This window comes from Tetrahymena thermophila (genome assembly GCF_000189635.1).
Source record: "Tetrahymena thermophila SB210 genomic scaffold scf_8254617, whole genome shotgun sequence".
NCBI lineage: Eukaryota > Ciliophora > Oligohymenophorea > Hymenostomatida > Tetrahymenidae > Tetrahymena > Tetrahymena thermophila.
This window is the reverse complement of record NW_002476387.1, coordinates 233,484-252,160: the sequence shown is the minus strand read 5'-3', so window position 1 is coordinate 252,160 and position 18,677 is coordinate 233,484. Positions and strand designations below refer to the sequence as shown.

At 25.4% G+C, this 18,677-nt stretch overlaps 2 protein-coding genes across 2 annotated transcripts; one reads left to right on the top strand and one right to left on the bottom strand. All coding sequences in view use genetic code 6, as the record gives it.

Moving 5' to 3' along the window:
* Nucleotides 1–1,190: 1,190 nt before the first annotated feature.
* TTHERM_00193800 (type III restriction enzyme, res subunit family protein) lies at nt 1,191–9,274 on the bottom strand (the record flags this gene model as incomplete). Its single annotated transcript, XM_001017133.2, has 8 exons — nt 1,191–1,625; nt 1,840–3,443; nt 3,506–4,863; nt 5,073–6,988; nt 7,201–7,629; nt 7,968–8,343; nt 8,506–8,559; nt 8,856–9,274. The coding sequence occupies 8 exons, from the start codon at nt 9,272–9,274 to the stop codon at nt 1,191–1,193; spliced, it is 6,591 nt and encodes a 2,196-aa protein (XP_001017133.2).
* Nucleotides 9,275–11,059: 1,785 nt separating this feature from the next.
* Nucleotides 11,060–16,377, top strand: TTHERM_00193790 (WD domain, G-beta repeat protein; the record flags this gene model as incomplete). The annotated part of the gene is made up of 10 exons (XM_001017132.2): nt 11,060–11,229; nt 11,307–11,575; nt 11,875–12,188; nt 12,240–12,877; nt 12,928–13,116; nt 13,179–13,834; nt 13,888–14,732; nt 14,824–15,484; nt 15,666–15,933; nt 15,987–16,377. The coding sequence occupies 10 exons, from the start codon at nt 11,060–11,062 to the stop codon at nt 16,375–16,377; spliced, it is 4,401 nt and encodes a 1,466-aa protein (XP_001017132.2).
* Nucleotides 16,378–18,677: the final 2,300 nt, after the last annotated feature.

Here is an 18,677-nt window from a genome sequence, read left to right as displayed (position 1 = left end):
ACTATAAAATGAAAACTATTAATAGACAAAAAGATTAAATTACACATAAATGAAGGATATTTTTATAACAAAAAGACTTAATTGAGTGAAAAAGATATAAAATAATGCAGAAAACTAAAGAGAGTTAGCAAAATAATGAATCACTAAATTAAAAATTTTTATCAAGAAAAAGTTAATTATTGCCTTAAAAAAATTAATTTATTCCATTTTGCTTAAAAATTAGAGTTTAAGTTAGCAATTGATGAAAGGCAAATTATTATTTTATTAAAAAATTTACTTGATTTTTAATCACATTTAATCTATAACAAAGCACTTGCCTTTATTTATTTCATTTTATCAAAAAAAAGTTTTTATTAATTTTGATAAAATCTTTATTTTTAGAAAAAGCAATCTATTTTAAAAACTTTGAGATTTAATGTAAAAGTGCTGATTAGAATCTAAAAATTTAAGCAAAAAAGAACATATAAATAAATAAATTACACATAAATCAGGAGGAAAATAAGATATTTATATCTGAATTTAATTAATATGATTGATTTTAAAGTGCAAGGATAATTAAGATAATGACAAATCAATAATTTACAAAATGAATAAAATATATAGAGCTGGTACTTATATTAAAATGAGTAATTATTTTATTTTAATCAAAGAGTTTTTAGATGGGCTTTAGGAATATATAAATTAATGAAAGTTTTAATATGATTATTTATTTATTTGTTTGTTTGTTTAATTTAAATTTGATTTTTTCTACTTTTTTAAGTTTTTCTTAATTATTTATTGTGTTTATTATTTATCAAGTAATCAATATTTTAAATATTGTAATTATTAGATTAATAGCGAAGCCAGTTAAAAGTATAATTACAAAAAATTGTCGATTACTTTTTAGCTAAATAATTATTTATTAACTATGGGTGAAATTAAAATAATAATACATTTACAAAATATTTTATTAAAAGATACTAGTAGTTCTGGCAGTAATGTTATTTCTCATTTCCGTTTTATAAGATCGATAAACAAATCATATTTTAAATTTAAGGTTTCTCAGCTCTTTGCTTTGCATTTTATTTATATTACTCATATTTATTGAAATAAATATATTTTTTGAAAAGTTATAGAAAAATTCAAATTATTATTTTAAAATTCTCTCTGATTTTACAGAGAGAAAGAAAGAGAGAGAAAATCAGCATTTTTCAAACCTTGTTTATTTTTTAGCCATCTTCTTCCTCTGTCTTTGTTTCATTTTTATTTGTGTTAGAGGCAGGTGTTTCTTTTTTTGATTCCTATTTTTCTGAACTTGAAGCTTTACCAGAGTTACTATCCTAATTTACATCTTTCAATTCTTAGCTATTCAAAGATGAGAGGCCATTAAGATTAATATTCATCATCTCCTTCAAAAGAATCTCTGGATTGTAAGACTCATCCTTTTATTTTAGTCTACTCATAAAATGTAGCTCAGTTTAGTCATCAGGATTTATAGGTTTAGTAGGTAGTTCTTTATAAGCCCTTAAATCCAACTTCTTCTTTTGATTCCATGCTATATAATGAACTGTGCAGAGTGTTCTAGGTCCCCATGGTCCTTTTGTGAAATTGCTTGAGAATCTTGCACCACAATATCTGCACCAATCCTAATTTAAAAAAATTAATTAATTAAATTTTTAAAATAAATTGATAATTTTTATCTTAGCTTTTATTATTTTAAAAGTAAGGTGGGTTAAAAATTATTTTAATTTTTTTCTAAATCTTTTTTCTTAACATTATAATTTTTATATTTTAGTTTTTTGTAAATAAAATAAAATTTTTTTCTCGGTTATTTTTATCAAATCATTAATTTTCAATTACCCTTTGATATTTCTGGTAGTCAAAGTCTTTTTGTGATGGGATCTTAAAGTCTTCATATGAAAATTAAGGAGGTTCACGCTCTTTTGGTGGTGGTGGAGGGGGAGGAGCAGGCTTTTTAGCTTTAGGTTTAGGAGCAACAGTCTATTCTTATTCTCCGTTTTCTAAGTTTCCATTATTTTGACTGTTATTTAAGTCATCTCCTTCTTAATTTATTTAATCTTCTAATTTTACATTTTTTTAGTCTTACTTTTCTTTAAGTTTATTGTCTTTTTTTCCAAAGAATTAACTAATTGTGGATTGTTAATTTTGAATATTTTTTTCTTGAGAACGAGTCATTCTACCTTCTCTTCCAGAAGTATTTGCTTAAGATTGATTAGAATTTGCTGCTGGTTAAGTGGCTTTTTCCAGAGCTTCCTTTGCTTAATTAACACCATTTTATTAGGATGAATTATTTGAAGAAGTTTTATTATTTGTGCTTACTTATCCTGTACCATTATTTAATTTTTATTTCTTTTGTTAAGTATCATCAACAATGTTATCGTTGCTATTTGTTGCACCAGATTTGGATCTAGTATTAGTGTTACTAGCAGATACATTTTATGAACTCTACTATCTGCTATTATTATTATTGTTGTTGTTATTTGATTATGATGAGCTATTTTTATTATTTGAATTAGATCCGCTGCTAGAATGTATGTTTTTATAATATTAATGAGGGTGATCTTCACAAAGCATAAGTTTTTTTGTAAGTTTCAGGACCTTAGCTTTTTCAAAGCAGCGAAGATGATAGGCTTTAGGACATCTAACACATTAAGAAATAGCCATAGAATCTCCAGAAATAAAGCAATGAGCACAATAATGTAATGGGCAACGGAAACGTTTATTATTTGAATCAATGTACTTGAATAAGGCATAAGGCTTAATACAAACAGGATGGTAAAATTTATTACAATTAGCAGTTGAGCATTTTGTCAAATCACTTGTTTTTTATGATACTGAATCATCTTCAACCAAGTCATAATCTTCATCTAATTCATTCTCAGATTCCTCAACTATTTCATTAGATGGGTCCTTTTGCTTTTCTTTCTCTGCAATAATTTTTTATTTTTATTATTAAATACGCTTATTTTATTTATTTAAAACGGCAGGAGGGAAGAAACTTCCTTTTTTTTTGCAAATAAAGCAGATAGCTGTATTTGCTTCACAATCCTTGCATGTATAGTTAATATTTAACATTTTTTTAAGACGTTCTTCATCGTAATGATCCTCAGTAGGTACGATTCTAGTTTCGCTTGTCATACCATTTTCATTAATCCATCCTGCTTCTACTCTCTCTTTACATTCACTATGGAATGATCTCTTACAATGACCTTAACAGAATACAGTGCATTTTGGGCGATCGCAATAATAGCATAATTTCTTGAAGAGGTCTTCTTTTTTACTTACTCCGCTGCCACCATTTTCTGAACTTTTTTCTTTGTCTTTACTTCCAGTCTTTTTTTCTGATGGGAAGTTATTTACAGAACCAACGCCTAATTCATCTGATTCTAAATCTGAGTATCCATCATAAAAGAGATCATTTTCGTCAGAAGAATTGGAAATATCTAATATAAATGTAAAATTAATATTCTTTAAAAAAAAATTTTAGCTCAAATTATTTATTTACTCTTTTTAGATTTCTGATTTTCTGGATTAGTAACATCCAAATCTTGCAAGGTAACTTTACGGAAACGACGAGAGGGGCGAGAGACTTCATAAATAAAATTCATTGCAAGATCTTTATATTTAGTATGGAAGTCTTTACTATCAGAAATTTTATTTAAAATATCGGTAATATTTTTTTCATCATCAGCATTGTAGCCAATTAAGCTCAATTTACTTGAAATAAGATCATTTACAAATTCACAAACTTTAAAGAAATATTTCTTTTATTCTTCAACATCAACAGAAAGTATTTTAGAGCGCTCATCATATTCTTTAAGAGCCAATAAAGTCTTACTTTCTTAGTCTTTTAATACTTTATTCCAAAAATTAGGATCATCAATCTTGAGGTCAGTATCTGCCTTGTTGGATATGAATGAACCTTTGCTGAAACTATAGCTGCCATTTATGACCGAATACTTAGCAATACGAGTATTGTTCTTTAAAATCATATCAATATCTTCTTCTTAAAATTCATTAGATTTTTTGTTTTCTTCTTCTTCATTTACCAAACCAAGAATACCCTTTTTCAGAAGACTTTCTACATCATTTTTACCAAGCTTCTTAGATTCATCCTTGTTACCTTAGACTGATTTGAACTCACCACCCATAAATATAGCCTAATCTAATCCTAGCTTTTTAGTAGCACGTTCAAACATTTCAGCCTCGTAAGTTTTTTTTGTGATAAAACGATAGACCATAACTTCTTATTTTTGGCCAATACGATGAGCACGAGCAGTAGCTTAGACATCATTTTAAGGATTCCAATCTGAATCAAATATTATTACAATATTTGCAGATGTCAAGTTAATACCAAGACCACCAGCTTTAGTTGAAAGTAAGAAAACATCACGCTTTTTATCAGGGTCATTGAAGCGATCAATAGCATTCTAACGCTCTTTAGATTTAACTGATCCGTCAATTTTCTCATACTTAAGTTAACGATAACGAAGATATTCTTCAAGTAAGTTTAGCATATAAACGAATTAAGAGAAAATCAAAATCTTCTTTCCTTCAATTTTGTATTTCTGAACGAGCTTATCAAGTAAAATCATTTTACCAGAAGTATCAACAAGGCATTTATAGCGCTCTTCAGAAGTTTTAAAATTTTGGGTGAGTTCTATTTCCATTTCTTTAATTAAGAAAGGATGATTGCAACATTTTCTGAGTTGCATTTCTAAATTGTTAAGTGAAGTATTCATAGCCATAGATGAAAAATTCTTTTGGAGCATACTTTTATTTCTTTCATAGATAGCACGATAAAGAGTTTTTTAGAGAGTAGTCATTTCAATATCTATAATTGTTTCTTAAAGAGGAGGAATACTTTTTTTTATAAAATGAGAATTATTTATTTGTAAGAAAATTAATAAATTTAAATTCACTAATTAATTTTTTTTCTTAATAAAAAATTAATGTTAGAAATAATTTTATTTAAATTTTAAATGAGCAAATAATTTTTTATTTTCTTTCATTTTTTTGAGAATTAATTTTTAATAAAATTTTAATAAGGAATAATAATTGAAAAATCATACCTGTCTTCTACATCTTCTTTCATACGTCTCAGTAAAAATGGTTTAATTTTTACTTGCAAATTATCTACTTATTCTTTGTTTTGTAACTCACCAAACTATTCTTTGAATTCTTGAAGACTTGCAAATTTGTTTGGTTCAATGTAATTAAGCAAAGTCCATAGTTCTTCTGTGTTATTTTAAATAGGAGTACCTGTTAAAAGGAGTGTACGCTTGCAAGGTAAGCGTTTTAATGTTGCTAAAATTTTTGCATTTTGATTTTTAAGTCTGTGAGCTTCATCGACAACAATAAATTAAAAGGGAATATTTATGAGGAAATTATTGGTATCACTCAAGAATACTTCATTTGAAGTGATTAAGACTTAGAATTTGTAGATTTCATTTGATTATAATACAGTACCTTTAGTAGAGATATCAGTATATAGCCATTCGTAGAATCTACAACAATTACGGCCTTCCTAACCAGAGTGGTCATAGTAAAGAACAGCATTTAAATTTGTCCAATCTTCTACACTACGCTTCCAGTGCTCTAAAGTACTCAGAGGAGCTATAATTAGGAAAGGACCACGAACATTTTCAAAAGTGTAAAGGTGATTAATAAAAGCAGTGGATTAAATAGTTTTACCGAGACCCATTTCATCAGCTAAAATAACATTTCTTTTACTATACCAAGCTTCAATCATCCAGTTGAGAGACTCTAATTAATAATAACGAAGGAGTTTTCTCTATTTATAGATAGGTTGTGTCTTTTATGTATATTAAAATGGCTATTTGTAATTAGCAACATCATAGAAAAAGAGTTTATTTTTTAATTCAATAAGTCCTTATGGACCAATCTTCTACTTTTTCTTTGGGTTTTACTCTAGATCAAGTAATGTTTTGTGGCGCTCAAGTTATTAACTTAAAACTTGACGAGATTCCTTATCAAGGGCACGATTATACATACGATAGTCATTTATCTTAGTCTGATTAGCGATAATGCTCTCGTGTTCCCAAGTGCTTTCAAGATAAGATAAATTTTTCCATTTCACAAGATATAAGGTATCTATCTCAACTGAAAGAGATAATGCATCAGCTTCTTCTGCAGAAATATATACAGAGAGTTCCTCTTCAACGCTTGCAGAATTAAGTCCTTCATCTGCCAACCAATTATAATTATATTTACCTGGATTGTATTTCTCGATTTCTTCAAGAGTCAAGTCTACAACTGATCCTTTTTTACGGCGATTTTTTATTGACTAGAACATGGCATCGATATATTTTGCTACAGCTTCTTCACGAATTTTTTTACGTTTTTCAGCTTTTTATTCTTCTGAGAGCTAGTTTTCTTCATTTTCATCTCCTACACAGCTTGATTTAATTTTATTTTCATCATTTTCTAATTTAGCATCCTCATCATCTGAGAATTCTACATCCAGCAAGAATTTATTAGCTTAAATGAAGATATTGATAACATTTTTAATTTCATGCTCTTCCTTCATATCAATGTCTTTTAAAGTTAAGTTATTGCTTATTTCTTCTTAATGTTCTGCAGAAAAAAGCTTCATTTCATCAATCAAGCTAAAGCGAGGTCTTCTTACTTTTTTATCACTTGCTTGAATGCCTTCTTCTCCTTCAACATCCATTTTATCTTGGGCTTAATCCTTTTCTTCTTATTCACTTTTAAGCTTTCCTTCTAATTCATCTTCTTCTGCCTTCTTTATTTTTTGCTATATTTCAATTAGCTTCTTTGTGAGGGTGATGGTTTATTTTTAAAATGTCTTTTTTCTTTTCTAAGCTTACTTTTAAATTTCAATTTTCTTCTCTTCTTCTTTCTTTTTGATATACTCGGGATCATTCATTTAATTAAAGTCTTTAATTAGTAATTCATAAATCTTTTTCTGAATTTAGAACCATTCATCATATAGGATTATACCTGCCTGTTGAATATCATAATAGGTAATTAGCATAAATTAAAAAAGTAAATAGGAAATTAAAGAAAGAACACGTAAAAGTTTTTTGGATAGTTTGGTCAAAGAAGATGGTAGTAATTGATTGGATTTATTAAATATTAATGTGAATAATATTATTATAGATTAAAATTAAATCAAAAAGGTTTGAGTAGTTGTTTAATATATTTAATCAGAATTACTTCACGAAGAGTATCACAAAGAATTCTAATGTCTGATTCAGGATCTTTGTTGTATTTTCTACAGTTCTTAAATATTAAGCCAAAATCTTAAAAGAAGTGTTAGAAACTCTTATAATAATCTAAATACAATCTATTGCTAATAGTTCCAAGATCCATAGGGTTAGTGATAATTTTTTTATAATTTTGGCAATTATCACGTTCAGGATTAACTGGTTCCATAAAATAAATACCATAATGCACATCGTCCTTTGTAAAATTCAAGAGCTTTTGTATTATGACTACAAGCAATTCGCTCCATTTACCTTTAATTTCATTAGCCTTTTTAGGATGTATTATTGGGAAAAGTTCTACGCATTGTAGAATACGGTCTACTTCTATATAGGTAGGATCAAAATATCTTTCATTCTCCTCTGCATCTTCATCGAAATCCTAATTATAAAGAAAATAATTTAATTTTACTGTTTGGAATCGGATTGGAAAATATTTTGGCTAATTTGCTATTAAATGAGTTATGTTTCTTTGCAAGGTTTATTTTAACGATAATATTCGAAATATCAGTTTGGTTACTGGATATTTCGTGTTTTGAATGCTAAGTTGAAATTCCACTTTTTAAATCTTATTTTGTCTTATCTTTTGCATAGAACAATCGGCATCTCATTTCACTAATTTATTGTAATTGACTGAGTTTTGAAAAAATAAATATATTTGTTAGCCATTTTTTAAATAAATCCAAAATTAAATATAAGTTAATAGAGTAAGCTGCTTACACCGTCGTGAAGCTTTTTTTCAAAATTTTTGTTGAATCTGTTGAGTTTATTTTTTCCAGACTTTGAATCACCTATAACATCTTTTTCTTCTAACCATTCACAATGAAGGTAAGAGTACTCTTTGTACTTCACTAGATACTCATATTCGCTTTCTGAACCCTTTTTAAAACGCTTCCAAAGTATTTAATCTATCTCTGGATAAAAAATTCCGCCTGGTTCGCTTCCAGCATTTTCATCATTTTCCATTGCTTATGCAGCTGCAGCTGCTTCTTCTTATTCTGCTTCCAGAATTTACTAATCTACATCTCTTTCCTATTCAAGGAGACTCTTAATGCCATTAGTGACTTTCTATCTTGTTTGCCTTTTTCTGACATCCCTTTTTTATGCATAAAATGAAGTATTCAAATTTTTATTCCTTTTTTATTGCTTCTATGTAATTTTTGATATGATTAATTGACTATGCAAATAAACAAATCAACACTAAAAGAGTAATTTAGCTGCAAGTTGAAAAAAATAATCCTATATAAATGTAATGTACCTTTCTTCATTCAATTCACCATCTGCTCCATCTTCTTCTTTAATGGCTTACGATCTATATTTATTTAGATTTATTTAAAAATTTATTTCTTTTCGCGCCACTTCCCTCCTAGTATTACTTTTTTATCATCGCTTTTATGCAAAGGTGCTTATTATAAAAGCACTTAAATCAAAAAAAAAAAAAACCAATTAATATGAATAAATAACTTTGTAAAATTCAAGATAAAAATAGAGTGGGGAGAATATATCAAAGATTCCTATATAGCTAGGAAGTAAGAGTGAAGGTTGAGAAGGAAAGGAAGGGCTTGGCTTGTTTTAAGAAATTGATATAAAATGGGAGGCCTTAATTACTTTGGTTTTCTTCCCTTTCTCTTAGATGAGCGAGGAAGACGTCCGTCTGAATAACTATCATCATCAAATGAACTTTGATTTTCAATTGAATCCTCAGATCCTGACATCTAATTATTTTTTCTTTATTTTTTAATCTTTTTTTTTATTTCTTTATATATATTTTTTCTTTTGTTCTTTTCCTCTTTAATTTTATTCCAATTATTTCTTTATAATTGCTTGAGAATTTGATTATATATGATGATTGAAAATTCAGCTAATACTTAATAAAAAATCTAAGACTTAATTAATGAAAAGGCATAAGCTAATTGCTATGAATTTTTATAGCATTAACCATATAATTAATTAATTATCTTTATCATAAAAAATAATAGCAAACAAATAATTTGATTATTCAATTGATAAAATTAATAGATTTCCATACTTTTTATATATATTTATATATATCACAAACAAAATCCTTTTTAGCGAATAATAAGAATATTAAAATAAACAAGGAGATACATTAAGATGCTATTAAAGCTTCCTGAATACAAAGTTTGTTTAACTAAAATTCTAAAATAATTCTATGTTTGGTAATTGATATAATCGAAGAAAAAGAAAATCAGAATGTAAATTTACTACAAAATTAGAAAATATTTCTAACAAATTAAAAAATTCACAAAAAAGATTTTGCTATTTCGTCCCCTCCTTCAAAACCCTCTTTTCATTTTTTTTTAGAATTAAAAATATTTAAGTTAAAATTTTTAAATTAAAAATGCAAAATCCTATCATTAACTCACTCACTTATTAACTAACTAACAAGCTATTAATTTAAATAATCCTAAGTAATTTATTAAAAATATGCATAGATAGATAGACTTGATTGAAAAAATAATACAATCAAAGAAACCTTCTAATTAATTTATTAAGTTAATAATTAAATAAATAACTAGCTAATTAATTAATTAATTAAAACAATTCAGCTAATCTGATTAATTTATTAATTTCTTTCGATTTATATTACCTTTCAATTTTTGCTTTTTTTCTTTCTTCCCTCTAATTTTCCTTCACGATTATATTATTTTTAAATTTTCCCTCTTTCGCTCCTTTCTTAATTTAATTATAACCTCCTTCGGATCTATCATATTTTTCGAATTCTAATACATTTTTTTGTTTTTCTGTACATTTGACTGCTATCTCCTCAAAAATGATTTCAAATCAGAATAATCTTTGTTCTTAAGATCAAATATCAGATCATTTTAGGAGCAAAATGAATTGGAATATATCAAATTCAACAAAAATTTTGCTAACTATCAAAAAATAGGGTATAAAGTTGTATTTTTGTCATGCACTAATTTATTTTTTACTCAAAAACATCCTAACATTATCATTTTCAACATTTAACCTTCTTATATTTCTCCTAACTCTACTTTTAAATAAAATATCTTTTTTTACTTTTTTTTTTACTCTTTTTATTTTTCCTTCTTTTTATCTAAAATAAGAAAATAATAATATAAACTGATTCCCTAGCTCCTGCTTTAGATGATCACTTCTTGCTACCTTATATCTTAAATAGCTTAATAATTCCTTTAGCTTCAATTTTTCTGTTTAAATCTATTAAAAATAATTAAATGTAGAGTTATGACAAATCTAATCAGTATTTAGTATAAAATTTCATAAAAAATGTATTACTCTCTTAAAAAATAAATATATTTTTTTTTAATTACTAAACATAACTTAAATAAAAAATTTTTGATATTTAATGGCAATTTTCATTACACACTCAAGTGTATAAAATCAAATAAATTATTAATAAAAAATACAAAAAAATAATATTAATTATAAGAAATTTACATATTTAGTGTAGAAAATATTTGGTATTAAAAAAAATTGATACATTTTAAGTGAAATAATTATACCTATTTAATAGATATTATAAAATTTAAGTATGCTGCTGCTTTTGTTTCGTTGCTTTTCACTTTGAAACTTTTTTGATTCGATATATTTAAATTTAGATAAATTATCTTAAGTTTTTAATTGTAAATAAATATTGTGATCAGTACTTCAATATCAAATTTACAATTTATAGATTGAATATTTAATAGCAAAATAGTTATTAGTATTAAGCATTTTTATATAGAGCAGATATAAAATACATTATTTAAACAGCAATAAATCTACTAGATTTAATATAAAATACTAAATTTACTTGAATTTATCCTAGAATGATCAAATCTTCTTCCCTTTAAAAGGTGTATGAAAAAAAATAAAAAGATAGAAAAGATATTGTCTCGAATAGGAATGATATTGAAATTTCTTTAGAGGACGTGAAAAATTATTTGTAAGAAAACAAGCATCTTCTTTTACAAGATAAGAACAAATTCACTGCTGAAACGTATAAAATTATTTTATAAAACTATGACTAATTTTACCTTAATCTAATTTAGTTTATATATATCATCTCCATAATAGATTGATGATGCTTCTTGATAATGACAAGTTAGCAGCATTAGAAGACGAATTCAATGAGCATCCAAATGGTATCGAGCTTTCTAACTTTGTTTGGCTAATGAAATGCGCTATTGTGCACTCATAAGAAGAGAAATATGAATTAATAAATGGGTTAATTAAATTATTTTAAGATATTGATATTAATGGTGACCATCATATGGAGTGGAGTGAATTCACTTAATATATTATTGATGCAGTTATTGGCGAAAAAGATGCTAAATTCTTTGATGGTAATAAATATAATTTTGCAAAAAAAACTATTAACTTATATATTTTAAATATTTTATATTCTTTCATCAACTAAAATAAATACTAAAATAACAACCCAAAAAATGTTTAATAACTTACGAGTATTAAATGAATGTACAAAATAAGCTTAAAAATAATATATTATAAAAAGGATTTGAAATTTAAAATATATAATTTTTAATACATCATCTGATATTTAGAATATAAAAGTATTATTTATTATGATCAATGTTAAATCAGTGATAATAAATCATTAAAATTTTTCTTAAAAATGAAACAGCCAGATTTGAAAGAGAAAGAGAATTGACAGAAATAGAAGTTTTTGATAGAGCATATTCTAAAAAAACTAAAAGATATTTTCCATGCAAATATTTTGATAATACGACTCATATGAATCATATAAGAAAAGCTGTTTACTCACCTCATGTCGATGCTATTTTATGTCTTGAATAGAATTCTTCTAAGCTAAAATTTTACACTCATGATTGCAAAGAAGTTGAGATCCAGTAAAAAAAATTGTAATTGTAACCTCCTGCTGATGATAAATAATAACCTTTTATTCTTGATTTTACTGTTGCAGAATCCCTGAATACTGTATATTAAACTAATATGATAAATATTTATTGAATTTTATTTAATTATTAGATTGTTGTCACTACTTCTGATAGATAGTTTTTCTTTTGGGAAAATAACTTAACAACTAAATGTACCAAAAATTTTAAATTAGATGTTTTATAAACAGGTATTTGGTATCTACCTATTCACAAACTATGGATTTCTGCTGGTGCTGATTATAATATCCGTACTTGGAAATTTAATGATTATGAGGATTAATAAAAAATAAATCATGATAAACTTATGTTAGCTCATCTCAAGTTAATTACTTAAATAGAAGAACTCATTTCTCCACGTTTAATTGCTAGTGGATCGCTTGATGGGAAAATAAAATTATGGGATTTAACTGATCCATCTAATCCTCCGATTTTAATAACAGAACTTCGTGATCCTAACCAAAATCCAAGAGGTATTTTAGGTTTATCTTATTCTTGTTAGTATGGATCAAATTTATTAAGCTATGGATTCGAAAACCATATAAACGTGTGGTGCCCAGAAGTTTCAATAACTAGAGCATTCATAGGAAAATTGGAAGGTCACAGTAGCTTAGTCTAAATATGCAAATTTATGGACATGTCTCCAAATGTAATATCAGTTGATGATAAATGCAATGTTAGGATATGGGATATTAGAGGAATGAATACTATTTAAGTCATCAACTCTGATGGGTAATTTTAATTGAAATGCAATTTTTTTTTTTAACTCTTAAATCAATTAGATAATTTTCTGTGATCTATGATGTTGCTATTCTGAGTTAGAAGCACGATATGTTTGTTTTAGCTGGTAAAAGATTGGCTTACTATGAAAATGTAGTTTATAAAGAATAAGCAAAAAATACTTCAGAAGATGTTTATCCTTTATCTATTGACTTTAACACATATTTTAATTAATTTTGTGTTCTTACAAAGTAAAATAATAATATTTTGTTCAAATAAAATTAAGTTTTTTTAAAATTTAATTGATTGATAGGAATGATATCAGAATTTATGATGCTATGACAGGTAAACTCAAAAAAGTATTTAATGATTTAACAGATGAGAAGTTTTAAGTGGATCTTTCTTACTTCTGTCTAGGTGCAAGACAAAGAAAATTTTTTGTTTCTGATAATGTTGGGCTTATCCGTTAGTATAATATGAAAAATGGTGAATATTTAAAATCTTGTAATACTTTAACTGAGACAGAGAGTTAGGAGTTTACAAAGAAATAATCAAACATAAAGAAAAAAGAAAATAATTAAATTTCTCAAATGCTTTACTTAACTGAAGAGAAGCTGCTTATAGCTGCTTTTTATGACTCAACAATTAGAATCTATGATGAAGAAGATTCTGAAGAAACTGTTTTACTAAAAGTCATGACAGGAGCTCATAAAGATAGTGAAATAACTTGCTTAGTTTATTCAGAAAAATTCTAACTATTTGCAACTGGTTCTACAAATGGAAGAGTAGCAATATGGGATTTTGACAGTGGAAAGCTTGAAAATATTCTGATAGCAAGAGAAAAAGGAGAAATAACATGCTTATAATTTGGTGACCCTTACCCTGTTATTCTAAGTTCAGGTGCATCTGGAGTAATTAATGTCTGGGGTATCAAAGGCTGCCCACCTTAATATAAATATAAAAGTATAGGTAAAAGCTTTAATTTTTAAAAAAACAAGCTTGATATTTTATTTTAAAATTAGCGCGTTATATTAATAGTTATTGGGAAAATGACAATACATTCTAGAAAGTACCAGTAACCTATATGATTTGTGAGACATCGATCCAATCTGGTGTACCACGTCCGTTTATTATTGATAAAATAGCACCTGTGTAGAGGAGTAGCTTCGATCCTGTGATGAAGGATGAGAAAAAAGATGACGCTTAAAACAAAAGAAAAAAAGACTTATTCAACTTTTCACTAAACACCTAAACTATTAATTCAAACACAAATGGACCTTTGACTAGCACCAATAATGCAGGAAATACTTTAACTTTTCCAACTGAAACAGGATATGTAGCTCCTATATCTCCAAATCCTAAAGAAGGAGATGACACTAATGCTAATGAATCTAGCTCTTAATAATAACAATTAATGAGCTAATTCAAATTTTAGGAGTCTTTCAATGATTATTAATCTTATTTCGATAGCTATAACAAAACACTGGACTAAAAAAAGAGAAGATTTTATGTTATATTTGGTGATTAAAAAGGAATGATGCAAATTTTGAACTTAACTGAAGTATTTTAAAAAAGAAATATTTAGCCTCTCAAAGATGAAAAGAAAAAGAAATTATTTTAACTCAGAAGAAAAGACTTTATAAATGCATAAAAATCTGTAGATACTTATTTATCAGCACCAGATAGGAAAGGTGAAAAACTCCCTAGCTATGTACACATGTATAATTCAATATTGATTAATAGATGGGAGGCTCACTAAGGACCAATCAATTTTATGCTAAGAATTCCAGAGCCTTTGTGCTATGCATCTTGCTCCTTAGATAAAACTATTAAAATATGGTCTATGTAAGCTGCTTTATGGGGCAAAGTAAATATCTTTAACTTATATCATTAATAAATTTCCAGCTTGTATATCAAAAATATAATTGAAATAATAAAATATTATATTTTTTAAATAGATATTTTTAATGAAGTTTGATAAAAATGTATGGAACTTCCCATATGATTGGGTAGAAAATAAACTAAAAGATATGGAAGAAGTATTTGATTAGATACAAATGTTAGATAATGAAGTCCTATCTAATCAAGAAAAAGAGAAAGTAAAAATGAAATATTTAAGTACATAATTCTTTTAAGAAGGCACTCAAGAAGATATAAAAACTAAAAAATACAATGTATTATATCCTCCTAAATAATTGACTTAAGAAGAATTGCTATAAATTGAAAAACAAGAACTATATACTTATAGATTAAAACCAAAACCTTATGTGGATCCTATACAATAGCTTAGATCTCAAATACAGGAAGAGGATGAAAAAGCAAGATTCCAAAAAAAGAAAAACGAGCCTTTTTTGAAAGTTAAGCCTATCGAAGAAGACTTAACTCCAATAAAGATGTTTTATAAAATAATACCAAATGATAGACCTAATTCTTCATATTAACAAGTATCTTAACTGCAAAACTAGCTAGAAGCGATTGAATAAGGTTTGACTGGAGCTTCTCTCGAATTAAAATAAGAAAATTAGCAATCAAGAAAAGCTTCTAACATGGTAAGTGAGTAAAGAGATTCATATCAAAATTTACCTAGATAACAATACAAAAATAGGTCTTCATCAAGATGTAAAAAAATTGATTTTTTTTCTTTAAATTGTTTTAAAAATTTTTTTAGTTGATTTATAAAAAAAATTTATTTGCATTTATTTCATTTTTTGTAAATAAATTGCTAAAATTTGAAATAAATAAATAATATATTTTAATATGTTTTTTAAAACAATCATTAAAAAACAAATTTAAATAACAGTTATTAATAAGAGCATGAAAGGAAATTAATCAAATATAAATATCAATAATACTGCAAGTTAAAGTTAAATAAATAAGAAGAGCTTTGCTTAGGAATAGAAAATATCTGCCTTTATTTCCAAGTAAAAATCTTCTATTATAAAGCAAGGCAACTCTCTTCCTTCTGCAAGTCTAACTTCTTTAGTAAAGCCAAATGCTTTACAAAAAAAGAGTAATGATATTTACAAGAAATTTGATTTCAGAGTAATAAGACCATCATCTTCTTCAATGTAGTATATTAGAAAATATTGGTTTATATTTTAATTTATATTTTACTATTAAGGAAAATCTCATATGTTAAAGATGTTAAGTATAGCAAAGGTGAAGGTAGTCGCTTAGTAAGAATAGCTACAGACTAGTATACTTATTAACAGGCTTCTTTAGCTCCTCTAAAATTCTTTAAAGATTTAGATTTAGTATAAGATAAAAATAAATTCTATATTGACCTAGTTTAAAACTATGATGGAAGAGCGAAAAAAGATTTATCTAAATTAAATGTTGGAGGAGATAATGAACTTAATTATGATAGTGATGACTCAGATAAAAAACCCAAGAAAAAAACTGGTTCAGTTAAAATAGTTGCTACAAGTACATTCTTAAACAACCCAAACAGGAATAAACACAAAGTTTTAAAGACTGGAGAAAAGATTTATGTAATAGAATAAGATGGGTGAAATATATATTTATAAATGCAGTAACCTTTAAGAATTAAATTAATTTCATTATGAAAAACTTTTTATATTTCAAATTATTTCATATGAATGTATATCGTCATTTATAAGCTTAAAATTTTCTGCTTACAAAAAATCAGAAGATTTGAAAAGTAAATATATTTTAAAGTAAGTAATGTAATTAATTAAAAATAAATTATCCATAATCACAAAATGATAGATAGATAGATAGATAAAATTTATAATTAAAAAATCGAAAATTTAATATATTTAGTATTTTATTAATAAAAAAATATTTTATAATTTTTAGCTATTATCTATATCATAAAAATACTTTTAATTTTGATTATATTTAAGTTTTTATAGCCAAAATTACTTATTTAGCTAAGGTAAATTTAACTAATTATATGGAGTAAACACTTTTATAAATTATTTTTTGTAATTGAAAAGATAATCCAGAAATTTGATTAATTTACCTTAGAATATTTTGATCTTGAAAGAAGTTTATGAATCATTTATTTCTCTCGGTTTAGTTGAGTTAATTAGTTATTATTTTTTTCAATATTTTAGTATTAGGTGTTTCAAATTTAATATCAAGTATTATATATTATTATTTTGTTCTTTGCAATTTAAAGGCTATATAATAATCATTTATTTTTTTGTTTATTTTTTTTTTTCATTGGGTATTTAGCTTATTGCCTAGGCAATATACTTTTCAAAGTTAGATTTAAACATGATTAAAAATATTTTTCATAATAATTATTCAATACATAAATAATTTATAGGCATGAATGATTATAATCAAACATAAAGTGGTGGTAACTGCATAGGTATTATATTATCTAATAATAAAACTTCCATTAATTTTGTTCATAATTGTGTTTTAAAAAATAAAAGTGTTATATTTCATGCTATTTGGATATACTTACAACAAGTATTAAGTATAAATAACGAAGGATTTAATGACTCTTCAATTATAAAAGGAATAATATTAGAAGAAAAAATAAGCATAGTAAGATTTTTCTGATTATTCTGTTAAAAATGAAATAAGGAGAAGATACAGAGCTGAATTTGATAAAACAATTATTAAATCCTAAAAAATGGTGATTAACTTAAATAGTTAGTAAAGATTTTGAGGAATTATAAAATTAAATTTCCTATAAAAGAGATTAACTAGCTAAATAAATCATTGTAAAAAAATTTAAAAATAAGTTGTATAAATTTCGAATCCCTTCCTGCTGCTATGATTTAGTATATTAATAACTCATAAAATGATTCGATACAGAATAGCTATGATTCTATTAATTTCCATCATTGCTTAATTTTTTGCTCATTTTGATTAAACTTACTCCTTCTTTACCTTTCATTTATTGATGTATTTTTTATTGACATTTAGATTTTTATTAAAATTTTGTTATGCCTGAACGAATCTAATCCATAAAAAATTAGATAACTCAATTTAAATAATTAGTTGATTTAAAAATAAAATAAAAAGAATTTGTGGACAAATATCATAACTTACTCCAATAAAATTAATTAATAACCCAATAAAATAACAAAAGTAAAGAGCAAATAAAAATTTTAATGATATATTTCCCATAAGGTAATCTGTAGAAATTGACTAAATAAAATAGCTTAATAAATTATTGAGATTGAGTAAAAAAGCTAACAAAAAATAATAAAATTAGCTGTCATTCTACCAGATAGTAATTTTTAAAAGAAGTAAATTCAATAGAATCTAGTTCTGCGTTTTAAAAAGTTGTCAAACATTACTTTTCTTCATTTAATACTTGAAGGAAATCAAATGGGAGATTGAATTTTGGAATATTTTTTAATAGGAAAATTTTAAATTTTGCTTAACTCTCAATAACTTTAGATTTGAATTGGAGAGATTTTTATTTATTAATAGATTTTATTTAAATTTAATATATATTTAATAGTAGAAATAAAATTTGAATATTTAGTATTTTATTTTTAAAACTAATGATTTTAAGCTTGGGAGAACAAATTAAGAGGAAATAATTATAAAGTTATCATCTAATATATTTTTTTTTAAGTGGAGATTTTTTTTTATTTAAGAAAAGAGAGTAATTTATATTTTTTGTGTGGCTAATTTCTAAAGAATAATATTGAAATTAATAGATTTGAAGATATTAATCAGTTGGATAAAACTAATGATATTTCATTAGACTTGAGTAACGGTAAGAATTTTAGCTAAAGAAGTAAAGAAGAAAATTAATATTTTAAGAAAAAGAAGAGTTAAGAAGATGATGAAATATTAATATAATCTCTTAATTATTTTA